At 50.5% G+C, this 14,706-nt stretch overlaps 2 protein-coding genes across 3 annotated transcripts; one reads left to right on the top strand and one right to left on the bottom strand.

The window, feature by feature from the left end:
• Positions 1 to 2,257: 2,257 nt before the first annotated feature.
• On the bottom strand, positions 2,258 to 8,413 carry LOC106780946 (translation initiation factor IF-2). 2 transcript variants are annotated; one of them, XM_023647421.2, is made up of 4 exons: positions 7,665 to 8,413; positions 5,962 to 6,325; positions 4,324 to 4,490; positions 2,258 to 3,491 (listed from the first exon to the last, which is right to left on the bottom strand). In XM_023647421.2, exons 1-2 carry the CDS (start codon positions 8,311 to 8,313, stop codon positions 6,201 to 6,203), a joined length of 774 nt encoding a protein of 257 aa, XP_023503189.2. In that variant the 5' UTR covers positions 8,314 to 8,413; the 3' UTR covers positions 2,258 to 3,491; positions 4,324 to 4,490; positions 5,962 to 6,200. The 2 variants fall into 2 exon arrangements, with proteins under 2 accessions (XP_023503189.2, XP_023503188.2); XM_023647420.2 differs by having other exon boundaries at positions 2,258 to 4,490.
• Positions 8,414 to 8,544: 131 nt separating this feature from the next.
• Positions 8,545 to 14,374, top strand: TMEM200C (transmembrane protein 200C). The gene is made up of 2 exons (XM_023647419.2): positions 8,545 to 8,760; positions 11,622 to 14,374. Exon 2 carries the CDS (start codon positions 11,715 to 11,717, stop codon positions 13,584 to 13,586), a length of 1,872 nt encoding a protein of 623 aa, XP_023503187.1. The 5' UTR covers positions 8,545 to 8,760; positions 11,622 to 11,714; the 3' UTR covers positions 13,587 to 14,374.
• Positions 14,375 to 14,706: the final 332 nt, after the last annotated feature.

Here is a 14,706-nt window from a genome sequence, read left to right as displayed (position 1 = left end):
TCTGGGGTTGTGGATTCTCAGTCTTGATCATAACATATTTTTTTCTGTAAATGGGAAAAACATCATTTCCTTGGCAAAAAAAAAAAAAAAGTGGAGTTGTAACATTGATTGGTATCAAGTTTCCAGAAAGTATTTTTCTAACATGTCATTAATGTCCTCAAAAGCCAGAAGTTATGAGTGACTAGGAGGAATCTGAAGGAAATCTGTGACACAGCTTCACTTTGGGGAGGTGAATATATTAAGCTCTTCCACAATTTGCTGTAAATACGCAGAGCTCCACAGACCTTTCTGCAGCTAATCCCTGATCCTTGAAGGAAGTGGCTTTGGGGAATAATAAAAACCAGAAATATTTTAAAATATTACCTCTGCTTTCTGCGTATCATTCTTCAGTACACCATACGGTATCTGACCTCCCCACAGAAGCTGTGGAGTCAGTTTGCTCGCCTGTCAAGAAATGATGCTGGCATATTTCTTGCTAGAAAGGAAATATTTGTGATGCTTTTCTGATGTAATGATACCTCAGTCTTCCTCAGTATAAAGAAGCCAGCTCAGATTGTTGTCAGTAAGATTTCATAGAAATTCAAAACTAAATTTAGTGTGAAAAATTTTGTGTGCTTTTCCCTTCAGAAAAAAAAATTATATTAGTATTACTTTGAGCCCATTTTAATCATTTAACATATCTTTTGTGGTTCTGATAAGATCAGAAAAGTTTCTTTGGGTGAAAATATGCTATCAGGGGCCAGCCCCAGGTTGGTGTGGTTAAGTTCTTGCACTCTGCTTCTGCAGCATGGGGTTCCCTGGTTCAGATGCTGGGTGTGGACCTACACACCGCCCATCAAGCCATGCTGTGGCGGCGTCCCACAGAGAGGAACTAGGACTTGCAACTAGGAGATACAACTACGTACTGGGGCTTTGGGGAGGAGCACAAAAAAAGAGGAAGATTGGCAACAGATGTTAGCTCAGGGCCAACTGTCCTTCCCAAAAGGTATTAAAAAGAAAGGGCTATTGTGCTGATTGATTGGTTTTCCGTAAGACATATATATATAAATGCTCTCTGATGGCAGTTTAGGGGAGGAGGTTTTCTCTTTTGCTATGACTCTATTTATACCCTCAAAGAATATAAATGTATTACAGACGTTACTACAGGGTCATCAAAAAGGTGTGTGTAATAAAAAAATAATTGGGTGGTAACCCCTTCAAATATGAAATTTTATCCCTCATTGGGGCCCTTTAGCCCCTAAGAACCCTGAGCCTTAAACATTAATATCCTATAGTTATCGTTCAGTAATTCAGCAGAGCGGATTCCAAAACACTGTAAGGTTGTGAGAGGCCTGCCACCCGAATTCCTAAACAGTGGAGCCAATCGTAGGGCTCACGTGGCGGTCCTAGCAGCATGGGGGGAAACTGAGGGAAACTAAGCCTACTTCAAACACAGTTACTCAGGGAGTGTCAAAGGTCAGCAGACGAGCGGGTGAGAGAGGGACCAGGAAGCCACTGCTGCTGGCAGGGCCTCTTGTGGAACTACCAGCAACTTGAGGTACCTTCCTCGTCTTTTGGATCTGACCCAAACTTCACAGGCAGCTGTTACCCTCCGCTGCATCGCCAGCTCCCAGCGCAGTGCTGGACACAGGAGCAGTCTATAAATACTCACCACCATCATCACAACCACCACTAACACCTGACTAAGGCTCTACAGGTCTCCACGCTTGTACCCCAAGCAATACCTACAGCGGCGGCTCCAAAATTTCTATAGAGAATAGGTTTAGGGAGGGTGATATGGTGGGATGGGGAACATTTACATAGCAAGTACTAAGTGTTTAGTTCCATATATTAATTTCAGGGTACTTTCTGGGGGGGTGGAGACAACGGGGGACCAGAGAGTCTCTTCCCCATAATATTCCTCCAAGTTGCCACTGACCATCTCATTCCTTCCTCATAATTAACTTGAAAGAGACGAGTTATATAAATCACTCTTTATAGACAATACAATGACATTCAGACACTTAAGTGACTTGCTCAACATCATATGGCTAGAAGGGGCCAAGTTACTTGAGTATAAATGGTCTGAATCCAAAGGGTAATCCAGTAGAGTAAATCTGATCTTTTAGAAAGCTGGATTCAGGCCTCAAATCTACCAAAACTGTTTCCTAGACAGATGCACAAACCAGCAAAAGCCATCAAGTTTTAACTTTCCTCTTCTATTTGAGCTGAAAACCATGCTTCTGCCCTACATAAGAAACATATTTGGCCACAGATGTTACCTCTGGGTTCTTTATTTGAAACAAAAAGTTGAAAGCAAAATTCTCTGTCTCTGTCACACATGCAGGCACACAAAGATGGGATCAGATCAATCCTGTTCCCTCATCTCTAAAATGAGAGGACTGGACTGGAACAGTGGTTCTCCAAGTTGAAGGTGCACCCAGATCAGGCATCTTGCTGAAACGCACATTCTGACTCAGCAGGTCTGGGATGGAGCCCAAGATGCTGCGTTTCTAAGACGCTCCCAGGTGATGCTGATGTTACTGGTTCAGAGACCATATGTTGAGGAACAAGGGGCTACTTGACCTGAAGGCCCCTTCCCATTCTAAGCATCTTCCCACCTCTGTCAGTGGCATTCTTGGCCCTTCTTCCTTGGGCCCCTTACATCTAACAGAGAGGTGATGTCCACATCCTTACTGCTCACATGCCCAATTCCATGCCTTCACTCCACTCATCCAAATATATTCCAGGTCAAGGGCAAGATCCATATCCATGACGTATTCCTTAACTAGTTTTTTCTCATCAGTGATCATTTTCTTCTAAAGTCCCATAGCACTTAGAGATTGACTCTCTTCCCTTGCATTGGCAACTAATTATTTTTTGATGAATCTAACAAAACTATAGGCTAATAAGGCCACATGCCTTAATTCTTTTCTTTCCCCAGGAACATTTTCAAATGGTCAGCTCCTTTTCAGCCTTCAGCTCGCAGTGTACATGTCATTCCTTGGTAAGGCCTTTCCTGAATGCCCAACTGTTCTCTCCTGCTGCCCCTCTGCCCAGTCACTGCAACTTCTTTTAATTTCTTTGTAACACTCATTAAGTTTTGAAATTTTCTCACTTGTTTGTTTCCCTGTTTATTATCTGCCTCCTTCACCCCCCACCCCAGAGAGAGGGACTTTGTTTCCACTGTTCGCCACTCTATCCCCCCAGTGTCTCACTGTAACTTAGTAGGAGCCAAACAAATTTTTTTTGAGTGCATAAATGCAAGAATCAAAGAGCTGGGTACACAAGAGGTGCTTATGAAAAGACTTCTTGAATGAATCAGAGATCAGTCACCAAACGCTAATCTTGGAATCTTATGTTTCTTTACTTTGGAAAACTAGTTCCTTGTCTCCGTTTTTTCTTCCCTGCCAGGTGCTCACAGGAGCTCGCATCACAATTAATTTTCAAAGGAGATCAGACATATGAGTTCCTACCAGTTCTCAGTAGGACAAGTCACCTATCCGTAGTGCCTGTGGATTGTAAGAAACAGCAGAAATGACGTTAGCGTGGACATCTAGGAGGTGTGTTGGGAACAGAGGCAAACTGAGCTGTGGGTCTCTTCTTGGCTGTTCCATTGATGAAGCCCTCCCTGCAAAGTCCTTTCCAGACTCAGCCTGATCTGCTTTCAGGCCTAATTTCTCATCTCAGACCTCAATTATTTCATAAGGCTCACAATCCAGCTTCGATGGTGTACACGGAAAATGGTAGAAAATGCAGGCTACAGGGGAAAATTCAATGTACAAAAATGAACCTACTTATTAGAGAAAACAACCCCTGGGAGGTGTGTGATCGAGAGCCTGGTGATTTGGAACATCAGGACAGAACGGGGCTGGGGAAGCAAAGGCCGCCTCTGCCGCACACCGGGATCCAGAATGGAGGGAGAAGCCCCTGTCTGACGTGGTCTAAGAGAGGCCCTTCAGGCCTTTCATCTTTTCTTTCCTCTGTAGAGGAAGCAGTTGGGCCCGAACTCTTCCCACCTTTCAGAAACACAGGAATCGGGCTGGATCGTGAACTTGGCACTAGCATGAGTTTACCCTTAGTTTCCAAACTGAAGTTCCTGAAAGTGGTGCTCAGTTCTCTCTCAGGGTTCATGTGCGGGACTCTGGGGAGTGCACGCGGAGGCAAGCACCTGTCCCTCCGGCACCACAGCGTTCGGGGGGAAGGGCCACCAACACAAACCGTGGAGCCACTAAGTGTGAGAAACCCCAAGCCATGCGAGGCCCAGCTGTGGAAATGCCATTCTTAGGCTTTTCTAAGTTCTATTGCTCTGTTCAGGCTCCGCTCAGCGTTTTCTTTTCCTACCTATTCTGTTCCAAAAGAAATCCAATGAGGCTTCGATCCACTATTGCATTTCCTATTTTCTGTTCTGTCAGGCTCTTTTATCCTTTACGTGTGCCACGAAGAAATTGTGAGGCTACCAAGGTTTGCTGCAGTCGGGAGGGAGATAAACCACAGGATGTCCAGTTAATCTGAAGGTCAGATAGACAACAAATAGTTTTTAGGGTACGTACCACATAGTATTTTTGTTTGCTAAATCTAGTGCTTAGTTTATTGCTTTCTTTTGTCATGCTTTTGTTTGTTGTGGTGTTTTTTATTGGCAGAGGGATGAAGAAGGAAGGAACCGGGAAAGAGGAGTGAGATCTTTGTGTCCTGTGTTCGACCTTGGGATAATGGTTTCTTTATTCTTTTGTAGAGATGCTATAAAAAGGCTTGAGGGGCCGGCCCCCATGGCACAGTGGTTAAGTCCGGCACACTCCACTTTGGCAGCCCAGGTTTGCAGGTCTGGATCCCAGGCACAGACCTACATCACTCGTCAAGCCATGTTGTGGTGGTGACCCCCATACAAAAATAGAAGAAGACTGGCACAGGTGTTGTCTCAGGGCTAACCTTCCTCAAGCAAAAAAAAAAGGAAGATTGGCAGCAGACGTTAACTCAGAGCAAATCTTCCTCAGCAAAATAAATAAATAAAATCAATGAATGAATTAATTAAAATGGCTTGAGAGTCCTTTCTGTGAAACCCTCAGACTTCCAGTGTGAAGAACGGCCTCTTGTTTTTACAAACTTCTAATTTGACCGTAGAGTGACATGAGTTTGAAATCTAGGTTCTGGAGCAAACTGAACCGAAAGGGCCCTGGCTATTGGAAAATGAGCAAAGCAGCAATGGAGAAAGTGCTTTCCCCCTCCCAGAGACAGGCTAGCGATACCGAGCAGCAGTGAGGCTATGCATGTGGAGAGGCATAGTTCAACCCCAACTGAGCCTGTAATCCTGTTTCAGAAAGATTAAGTGCAGATACGGTCCCATGCAAATCCTGGTGAACATGAACAGACCTGGAGAGTGGGGGTAACAAGCTGGGAGAAGACATTAGGACTAGTAATGATGAAAGCTAAATTTGGTGACCGCTTACTATGTGCTCAACATCAGTTTACACGAACTAAACTCGTTTAATCAGGACAACAGTGCTATGAGGGAGGTATTAGTCTCATTGTCCCCATTACAGATGGGAACACTGAGGCAGGCAAGATTCAGTCATTTACTTACTTAATTAAATTAAGTAGTTAGTGGAGGATAGACACCGGTCCCAGAATCCACTACACTAACCTACTCCTGTTTCCGCAGCCTGAACACTCTGTGAGAACTCAGCCTATGGAGAAGGTGCAGCTGCTGAGCTGTTGACACAGCACCCCCTTTCCCACTGCGCACTCGGGGAGACTGGCGGGGGGGGGTGGGGGTGGGGGGAGCATGATAGCCCACGGCAGGCCGCTGTCTCCCCCGGAGCAGCCCTGGGAGCTCTGAAGGGCAGGGCGAGCCAGGCCAGGTGATGAAACATCAGGGGAAGCAAATGGGTTGTGAATAAATTATGAAACAGAATAAATTACATAAGGATTGTTTTTAAGAGTGAGCAAATGAAAGGTTTCAGGTCAGAGTTTAATCCAACTGACCTGAGCTAATCTGTCTCCTCTTCTTTTCCCCCAGGCCTTCATTCCTCTTCTGCTAGGAAAGGCTCCGAACGCTGTGCTGAGCCCCGCGGTCTCCAGATGCCAGTGAATGATGATGATGAGGTAGCCTTGGCCCTTCAGTCCTTAGCAGGTGAAAGGGGTGCCCTACAATCCCCGAAATCACCCAAACCGAAACGGCCAGTGAAATGAGAAGGAAAATAACTCCAGAAGGGCTGAGAGCATTACTGTTCCTTTAAAAATAACTCTGGGAACCCCTGGGAATGTGTTGATACTATATTATTGCAGAGGGATAAAGGACTCGACTGGAAACAGCTGGGATCTGTCTGATTTCCTCTGATACTGTGAGCTGAAAACAAAGAAAATGACCGAAAGTGATAACACTCAGGTTAAGTAGAACAGTTCAAAGTTCCCAAGAGCTCCGTTTGGAAGGAAGCCTTTGAATTACAAATCAAATCTTACTGCAGTCGTCAACATAAGAAAAAAACTAGTTATGTCCCATGGCCTGTTTGTGTAGAAAAGGATTCTTTTCTTCTCCAAATCCCTCAGATGAGTTTTAAATGTGCAAATGAGGGCTACAATTTGTGCAGAAATTTGAAACTATTAACGGCTTAATCCACCTAAAATCCTAATGAAGTTCTGTAATATTATTCCCATTAATACAGCTCAGCAAATAGGCCCACAAAGGATACGAGTTGCCACCCATGGCCCCTGGCAGCCAGTTGTGTAATGAAATGAGATCTCAGAGCCAACCTTTGTACAAAACACCGATTATTATTGACAGTCAAGAAATCTGGACGCTCGGAGCTGAAAAACCTTTCAAAATGACAACTAGACCTGGTTATTTCACCTTTGCAGTGATTTCTCTAAAAGGAAACAATCCAATGGGGGATTTAAAACTCTCCCTTTCTTATGGTTTGTTTTCTAAAGTTCTGCATCTGAGCAGGAATAGAGAGGTGCCAGGAGGTGGATTCTGAACGCCCTGGTCATAATCCAGATTTATTATTTGCTTGGAAAGGGTGACAGAGGCCACCTTTCAAACAGGCAGGTGCAGGGTTTCCTTTTAGGAAACATTTCTCCTCCATCCCCTCCTGCCTGCCCACCATCTCCATCCCCACCTCATTTATCATTGCTCACATTTCTCTCTTTGAACCAGTAAATGTTTGTGTCTTTATTGTTCTTTCTGAAAAGTGTATGCTCTAGCTTTAAACACAAGTGAATGCTGTGTGCCTTGAGGAACAGTCTGGTAACTGGAACCGTGCGCAGCAAAGGCCTCCTGTGCGGGATCTTGGACCCTTAACAGCAAAACAGAGTATACAACAGCTCCCCCACCCCCCGACAAAATATTTCTGTCTGGAGCCCAAAGTTCTGACAGCACACGCTTCATCTGCTCTTCTGCTGCTTTCCTCCTGAATCCTGGCTGCCTCATTTTAATAGATAATTGAAATCTTTCTTACTTTCTCAGTGCTCCCTGGGGAAATTCCACTTTGAGATTCTCTTTTCCCTGTCATTTTTACTTTACAGTTGAGAGCCCAGGGACGAGCTAGGGAACACATCTCTCTCTCTCCCTCTCGCTTTTTAAAAATGACGTAGGGAGTTGGACATCCTCCCTACCCCCACCTCCCCTCGTTGATTCTAGCCCCGATTCCAGGCGAATGATACTTTTCCTTTTAATGCTTGCTGATTACCGCACAGCGTAGGAGCACGAGGGGCTGCCCAAGGAGAAGCCCGGCGCCGATTCCCATCTCCGCTGAGTCCCAGCCGCGCGTCCGGGAGGCGCCGCGGTCCCGCGCAGGCCGAAGCGCGGGGACCTGGGAGCACGGCCCCCGGGTCCGCGGGGCGCCCTCGGCGGGGCCCGGGGTCGCCGGGGGCCAGCTCACGGTGCTCGCTGTGCGTCCACCCTGCACACTCCCAAGCGGGAGGGGGAACAGCAAGGGCGGCGCGTAGTCCAAGAGTAGAAGCAACAAAAGAGGAGAGAGGAGAAGGAGGGGAGGGGGACGGGCCCTCGCCCTCGCGCCGAGAGCGCCCCCACGAGGCGGACGCGGAGCCCCTCCGGGGGCGGCCCTGCCTCCGGGCCCCCTCCGGCCCGCCGCTCAGACAGGTAGTTGGAGAGAAAGAACAAAGCGCCCTGCGAGGGCGGGCGGCGGTCCCGGGGCGCCCCCTCCGCCGCCCTCGCGCCTCCGCGGCCTCGGGGCAGCGGCTCTTCCGAAGGGACGCGCGGCCGGCGGCGGAGGCAGCGGGGGGAGCGGCGGGCGGGGCGGGGCGGGGGCGCCCGGGCGGCGGCGGCGGCGGCGGCTGGGTACCGACTGCCATCCTGCGGCAATTTCCCTGTGTCATGGCTCCGGTCTCTTAGCAACGGCCGCGAGTCCGGCCGCCCCGAGCGCGCGAGCCGCCGCCGCCGCGGGCTCCACTCCACCCGGCGGAGCCCGGCGCGCCGCAGCCACACAAAGGCGGCGCTGCGGCCGGCGGGGCGCGCCGCGGGGGCTCGCCGCGGGCGCCGGAGGAGCGGCGGCGGGGAGGAGGCTCCGAAGGGGATGCAGGATGCGGAAGACCTGACACTTCTTGGAAACTCTCGGAAATGGCTCCCGCCACAGCACCAGAGGGGGCTGCGAACCCGGGGCGGGCGCTCGCCCCCGCGGGGCTGCTGAGCCGCGCTCGGACGGAGGGCCGCGAGGCGCTGTCCCTGCGCTCCGCCGTCGGCTCGGGCTGAAAAAGTTTCTCCATGGTTCCTTTGTGTCGCCCGAGCGCCCGTTCGCCGGCCCCGAGCTGCCCCAGTCTTCCTGGGTAAGTGAACGATATTGTTTGCTCACAGTGCTGCCATTTTGAGCAATTCTGTCAGTCCTCAGGCCCCGAGCTGCCCCTCCCCGCCCCTCCTGCCCTGAGCCCCGGTCCCCAGGGCTCGTGTTCGGGAGAGTCATTTTCCTGGGCGGGCTACACGGGATGCGCTGCCCGGAAAAAGCGAGTTCAGGATTGCCCTCACTTCGCTCCTGCCTGTCTTCTTTCCAGAGGCGGGCTCCCAGCTGCTGCACTCATGTGACTCCAAAATAAATAATCAGACCAAAAAGAAGGGCGAGGGGTTCGCTGCCCTGCCAATGAGGGAGCGGTGGGTCGAGGACCTGGGTTGAGTCCCAGGCAGGCAGGGCGCTCCCCGCCTGTGGGCTGCGAGCCTCAGTCACCAAATGGGGCTTAATCGATCATGAGCCGAGAACTTGAATGTTTCTCTTGGAAGCAGTTGTATTTTTAGACATCCCTCGTTTGCTTCCCCCATCCTCCATTCCTTAGCCACGGAAAGACCAGCTCCAGGCAGTAAATTGCGAGGGCAGCCAACCTGGACTGCTAAGTTTGTTTTCCTTCATTCTGTATAAAGAAAAGCCTCAAAGGTGGGTCTTCCATGACATCTGACTTTTGTCAGTATTTCACTTCAGATGGTAATACGTTAGAAAGGAGTTCAGCCTTCAACAGAGCTGAAGGAATAATAAACGAGGGAGTTAATTGCTAGCTGTTAAACTAATTTTAAAGATCTTCTGTAAACAGTTGTTGAAATCCATTCCAACCTTCCTTACATTCTACCCAGAGCCAAAGCTTCTTTCTGAGGAGAAATGCATGTGGGTACCTCCCTCCCCCAAGCTGCCCAGCAGCCTGGCGCACCTTGTCCACGCACCACAAAACATTAGCCCTTCTCTCCTCTGGGAGAGCTACCCTCCAGCTGAGTAGGTTTGTCCCTAAAACGTCTGGCTCCAAATCCTTCTTAAAAAACCCCACAGATCTCCAGATTGTTACATTAAAGACACTGGAGTCTCGGATCTCTTAAAGCAGCAGTCTCTATGTTACAACTACACAGTAAATGTGCTTCTTTTGGGGGTGACGGATGGATGGTGAAGCTCCTGTTTTGTTTTGACAATCTGTTTGTACTTGCTGGTGCAGCTCCTTCTTAAAACAAAAGGTTTGTAGATGCATTCTCTCTACTGACCGCTCTCTAACCTGCCTAATGCTTCTCCTTACTGAAAACCAACTAAATTCCAAGGAGATATTGATTTGCAAACATTGTAAAGGGCTGATTACCATTGGCTTTTCAACCAGGGGAGAAAAGATCCTGCCTCTATTGATAGAATGGAGGGAGTCAGGGGCCACAGCCCTTTACCCAGGCACCAATTAAAAGCAAAATTCCACCTAAGTAATCCCACATTTTCAAAGGGTAATTATCCTAAAACCTGAATTATTTTATAAAGGATAAAATACCAAAAGGCTTGCAAGTGATATCTAAGCCTTTCAAATTCATTCAATGCCCTTAATTTTAGCATCTCTATTATAGGAGGGAACACAACCAAGGGAACAGAAAATGTTTTACTCTGGGGATACAGCAGGATTAAAATCTTTAGACGCTAACATATCCACAAAGACGCATCTGTGCGTTTACCTCCTCAGGGTGTATTATGAACAATTAAACTTCCTATATTAGAGTCCACTGATTGCTGCCACCCTCCCTTCCTGAAAATGACCTCATGAGAAAAAGACGGAGAAAACAGCTCTCACTTGGGGAAATGTCATTCCACAAATCATCATTATTATGTAGACTGCTGTCCCTAGTTAATTGCCTACTCATTTGAATATTGGCATTCTGAAGAGTGCTGTTGGCACATTAATAAGGGGTCAGAAAGCTATTATAGCAGAATGAGGTTTTATTTTTTAAGATTGTAATTTTCCCATAGGAGAAAAAGATCTTTCTCTTGGAGATTCTAGGGGACTTCTCAAATTCCCTGATGAGATCCAGCACATGATACCTCAGAAGTTCCTCTGAGGGAGGAGAGGAGGCCAGAAGGAAGAGCTCAGTTACATAACCAGTTACCTAAAACTAAATATTCCACCCCAAGAAGCTGTCCAGATGTTGCAGAAAAGAGATGAGGAAGAGGCTGTTGTGAGCCGGATCTGCTTGCCTTGAGCCGTGGGAACAGTAGTGGGTGGGGGACAACTCTGAAGGGATTTATTGTCAGAGTATTGACGTCTCTCTGTGCTCCCAGCAGTGAACTCTATTAATTTTCTGAGGTCCATAAGCCAGTCTGCCTACCAGTATATGACTTTTAATTTTCATGCAGTGAAATGAGTTCATTTTGTCATGATAGACTAGGAACTTTTATGACTGTTTTAGTGACTTTGGGCCCCACAGAGACAAATTCCTAGGCTTAAGAGACTTGAAACTCCTGTGGCAGCTCCCTTGCGAAATCTTCTCATTCCGGTAGGACAAAGGGAAAAGCTCTTGCCAGGAAAGCCCTCAGCTATTACTTTGAGTCCCCACATTTAGTTTCTAGGGGTCAGAACTCCGTTGGCTTCCAGCCAGGAGGGTTTAAAATGAACAACGTTGGAATGTTACCCACAGAGTGTGTATGGGATTGCGCGGGGGGTGCAGCAGGAGAAGGCGGCGTTCTCCCAAATTGTTTTATCACCTATCAGTTACTGCAACAGCGCTTCCCTTCCCTAATCCATCTACCCCATCCCCTGGTCTCTATGTTCGGCACTCTGGTTAGTGGGTCAAGGTCCTGGGGTGGGAGGCACACATGTGGTGGGATCTGGGAGCTGGACCATTGCAGCGCGTGAGATGTTGCTGCAGCCAAGCGTATACCCTCTGACTGTCTTCCTCTGCTTTGCAGCCGGAGGAGGTGGCGGAGCAGCTAGTGGGCAGCTGGCGCCCCCCTGCACAAGCCTCCGCCCCAGGGGCTAGCCCCGCACTCCACCGGTTCGCCATGATCGCCACAGGCGGCCTGCTGAGGATTTCTGCCAGAAAGCAGGATCCTCTCCGACCCCCGAGCCAGGTCCCCAAGCGCAAGCGGAAAGCCAAGAAGAGGCGCAAGAACGACGTGGTGGTGGTGAAAGGCAAGCTCAAACTGTGCTCCGTCTCCGGGCTCATCGCTCTTTGCGGGATCCTGGTGCTGCTGGTGGGCATAGCCATGGCGGTGGTGGGTTACTGGCCCAAGGCCAACGGGGCCAATAGGGAGGGGGGTAAGCAGCTGCTCCCCGCGGGCAGCGGCCACCGCGGCCCGACCACGGCCAACAGCAGCAGCAATGGCAGCAAAAACCGGTCCAGGAGCCACCCGGGGACTCCGGGGGATGTGAACTCGAGCTTCATGGGCGCGCCCAGGAGCACGCCTCCAGCACGGTCCCCTGCCCCTTCTTCGTCCTCCTCCACGTCCGTGGGTTTCTTCTTTCGCATCTTCTCCGGCTACCTGCACTCTGACAAGCTCAAAGTCTTCGGGCCCCTCATCATGGGCATCGGCATCTTTCTCTTCATCTGCGCCAACGCGGTACTCCACGAGAACCGAGACAAGAAGACCAAGATCATCAACCTGCGGGACCTGTACTCCACCGTCATCGACGTGCACAGCCTCCGCGCCAAGGACTTGGCTGCCGCCGCGGCTGCAGCCGCCGCCGCCGCCGCAGCTTCGACCTCGGCCCCCGCCTCGGCGCCCCGCGGGGCGGCGCCGCTCAATGGCTTCCTCAGCTACGTGCAGTCCCGGGGCCTGGAGCTGAAGCCCGGGGTCTGTGGCGCCGGGGACGCCTTCGGGGCGGCGGCGATGCTGGCCAGGGGCTCGTGGCCCCAAGCCACGGCGCGGGGCGCGGGCGTGGGCGGCGGCCCGGCCAGGGGCGCTGCGTCCCCGCCTGACCTGGCCTCGTCCCCGCGCTGCCCGCGGGACCCCCCGAGCATGGCGGAGGCCGTGTACAGCATCTACCGCGAGCGCTCGGGCGTGGCCGGCCGTCGCCGGGCCGTCGCGGTGGCCGCCGCCACCGCGGCCGCCAGCAGCAGCAGCAGCCCGGCGCCCTGCAGCCCACCCGAGAGCTGGGGGCGCCAGAGCACCGCCAGCTCCCTCGTGGGCTCCTCGCTGAGCGCCTTCGCGCTGCTGCCCTTGCAAGGGGACCGCGACGGGGACGCGGAGGGTGCGAGCTGCAGTTGGCAGAGGCCGCTTGGGGAACGCGGCTCCCGGGAGATCCCGGGGGGCGAGGTCGACCTGACCTTGTCCGACCTCGGCGGCGCCCGGGACGGCGCGCGCTGGGCGCCCCTCGAGCAGGAGGAGCCCGAGGGCGCGGCGGCGGCGAGCCCCGCCAGGGGCCAGGGCGGCCGCCTGCCCAGGACCGGCAGGCGCGCGGCCCCGCGGCGCCGCAGCACCAGCAGGCTCCCGGACCACCGGGCGCCTCCGTCCCCCGAGCCCCCGCCGTCTCCGGGCAGCGCGGACCTGGACTCGAGCCTTCTGGACAAAGCTGCTTCCCCCTCGCCCCCGCTGCGGCTAGAGGACTCGGCCCCCGCCAGGCTGCGCTCGCCGAGCTCCCAGTCGGACGACCCATCCTGCCCCAATAAGGGCTACACGCCCCTGCCGGAGGCCGGCACCACCTTGGAGGAGGCTGTAGACGCAGTAGCCAATGAAAGTCAAGACTGTGAGGCCGCCAGCGCCCCGGGTGCGGAGAGGGGACTCCCGGAGGATCATCCCAGCCAAGAGCCGCCCACGGCCGAGCCACCCCAGCCGGTGCAGAGGCAGTTTACAAACAAGGAGAAGCTCTTCATGATTTCCCGGTCTCACGCCTTTGGGGTAGAGGACGGAGAACTGGAAAGTACAGGCATTTAGGGAAAGAGGCAGCGAGAGGCGAAAGGAGTGAGAAAATAGGAGAAACGCCCTCTTGAATCAGTGAATTTAGCAGTTTCCTCTTTCCTCGCGGACTCAGTGGAGGAAACCATCCCATACCCAAAGAGCTGCAGAATGTTATCCTTGAACGGCGTTCGCAAGATTCCTGTAGATAACTCCAGGCAACTTTTTTTAAAGAGCAAACTAGTCTTTTATGTCCGATGGTGATTGTATGTTCCATGAAAACCAAATGTATTAAAAGGTCAGCAATGTAGTTCATTAGATAAAATCTTAATTTTCTTAGGATCAAAAATAATATATTTTTGACAGTAAATGTGCAGTTTACTCTAATTTCTTTTTTTTTCTTGGATCCCTAATTTCCCTAACTCCTGTACTCTGCGGCTGGTTTTGTCCATAGCTGCTTGTAAATGACCAGCTTTTTTCCTCCTATGATTTTGCAGGACATAGAAGGGTTTGTCTCAGTTCTCTCAGACCTGCTATTACTAAGTGAAGTCAAAGCCAAAAGCCTGAGTATGTCAGGAGAGAGCACTTCCCTCGCCCACCCCACTCCGCTGTCCGGCTGTCCAAAGGCCTCTTTATTTCTTAAAAGGGTATTAACATTTTGCTACTAGGGCATCTAATGGAGAAGAGGGGCCAACATCGAGATGGACTATTTCCTTCCTAAATTCACCATACCAACTACACGACACTTTATGGAGTATTATCACACCTGTATTGAAAATAGCATTAATATTAAAAATCTTTTTTAATAAAAGAACTTTCCAAACAAACAGATAAACATAATATTGCCTCATTTTGCCTTGGAAGTAATGCTAACACACTCAAAACATTGAACAGTTCAGCTGGTAAATTGAAAATATTTTTGCTATGACACTGCTGCTGTGATTGTAATTCTCTTCCCCCAAACTCTCAGCATCGGCCTCAATCAATTTCCAGTATATTTTTAACTTTTAAATACAGGGTAGTATTGAACACTTGAGAGTTGCTCTTTCACATAGAATGAAACATTGACTAAATAGTTATTTTCTATAATACTTCCAGTTTACCTCACAGTTTTAACTTGCAGAGCTCCAGATTTAATATTCCGTTATCGCCCTCTTGG

The sequence above is a fragment of the Equus caballus genome, chromosome 8 (assembly GCF_041296265.1).
Source record: "Equus caballus isolate H_3958 breed thoroughbred chromosome 8, TB-T2T, whole genome shotgun sequence".
In the NCBI taxonomy this organism is placed as follows: domain Eukaryota; kingdom Metazoa; phylum Chordata; class Mammalia; order Perissodactyla; family Equidae; genus Equus; species Equus caballus.
The sequence above is the reverse complement of the archived record's forward strand: the minus strand, read 5'-3'. Positions and strand labels throughout refer to the sequence as shown.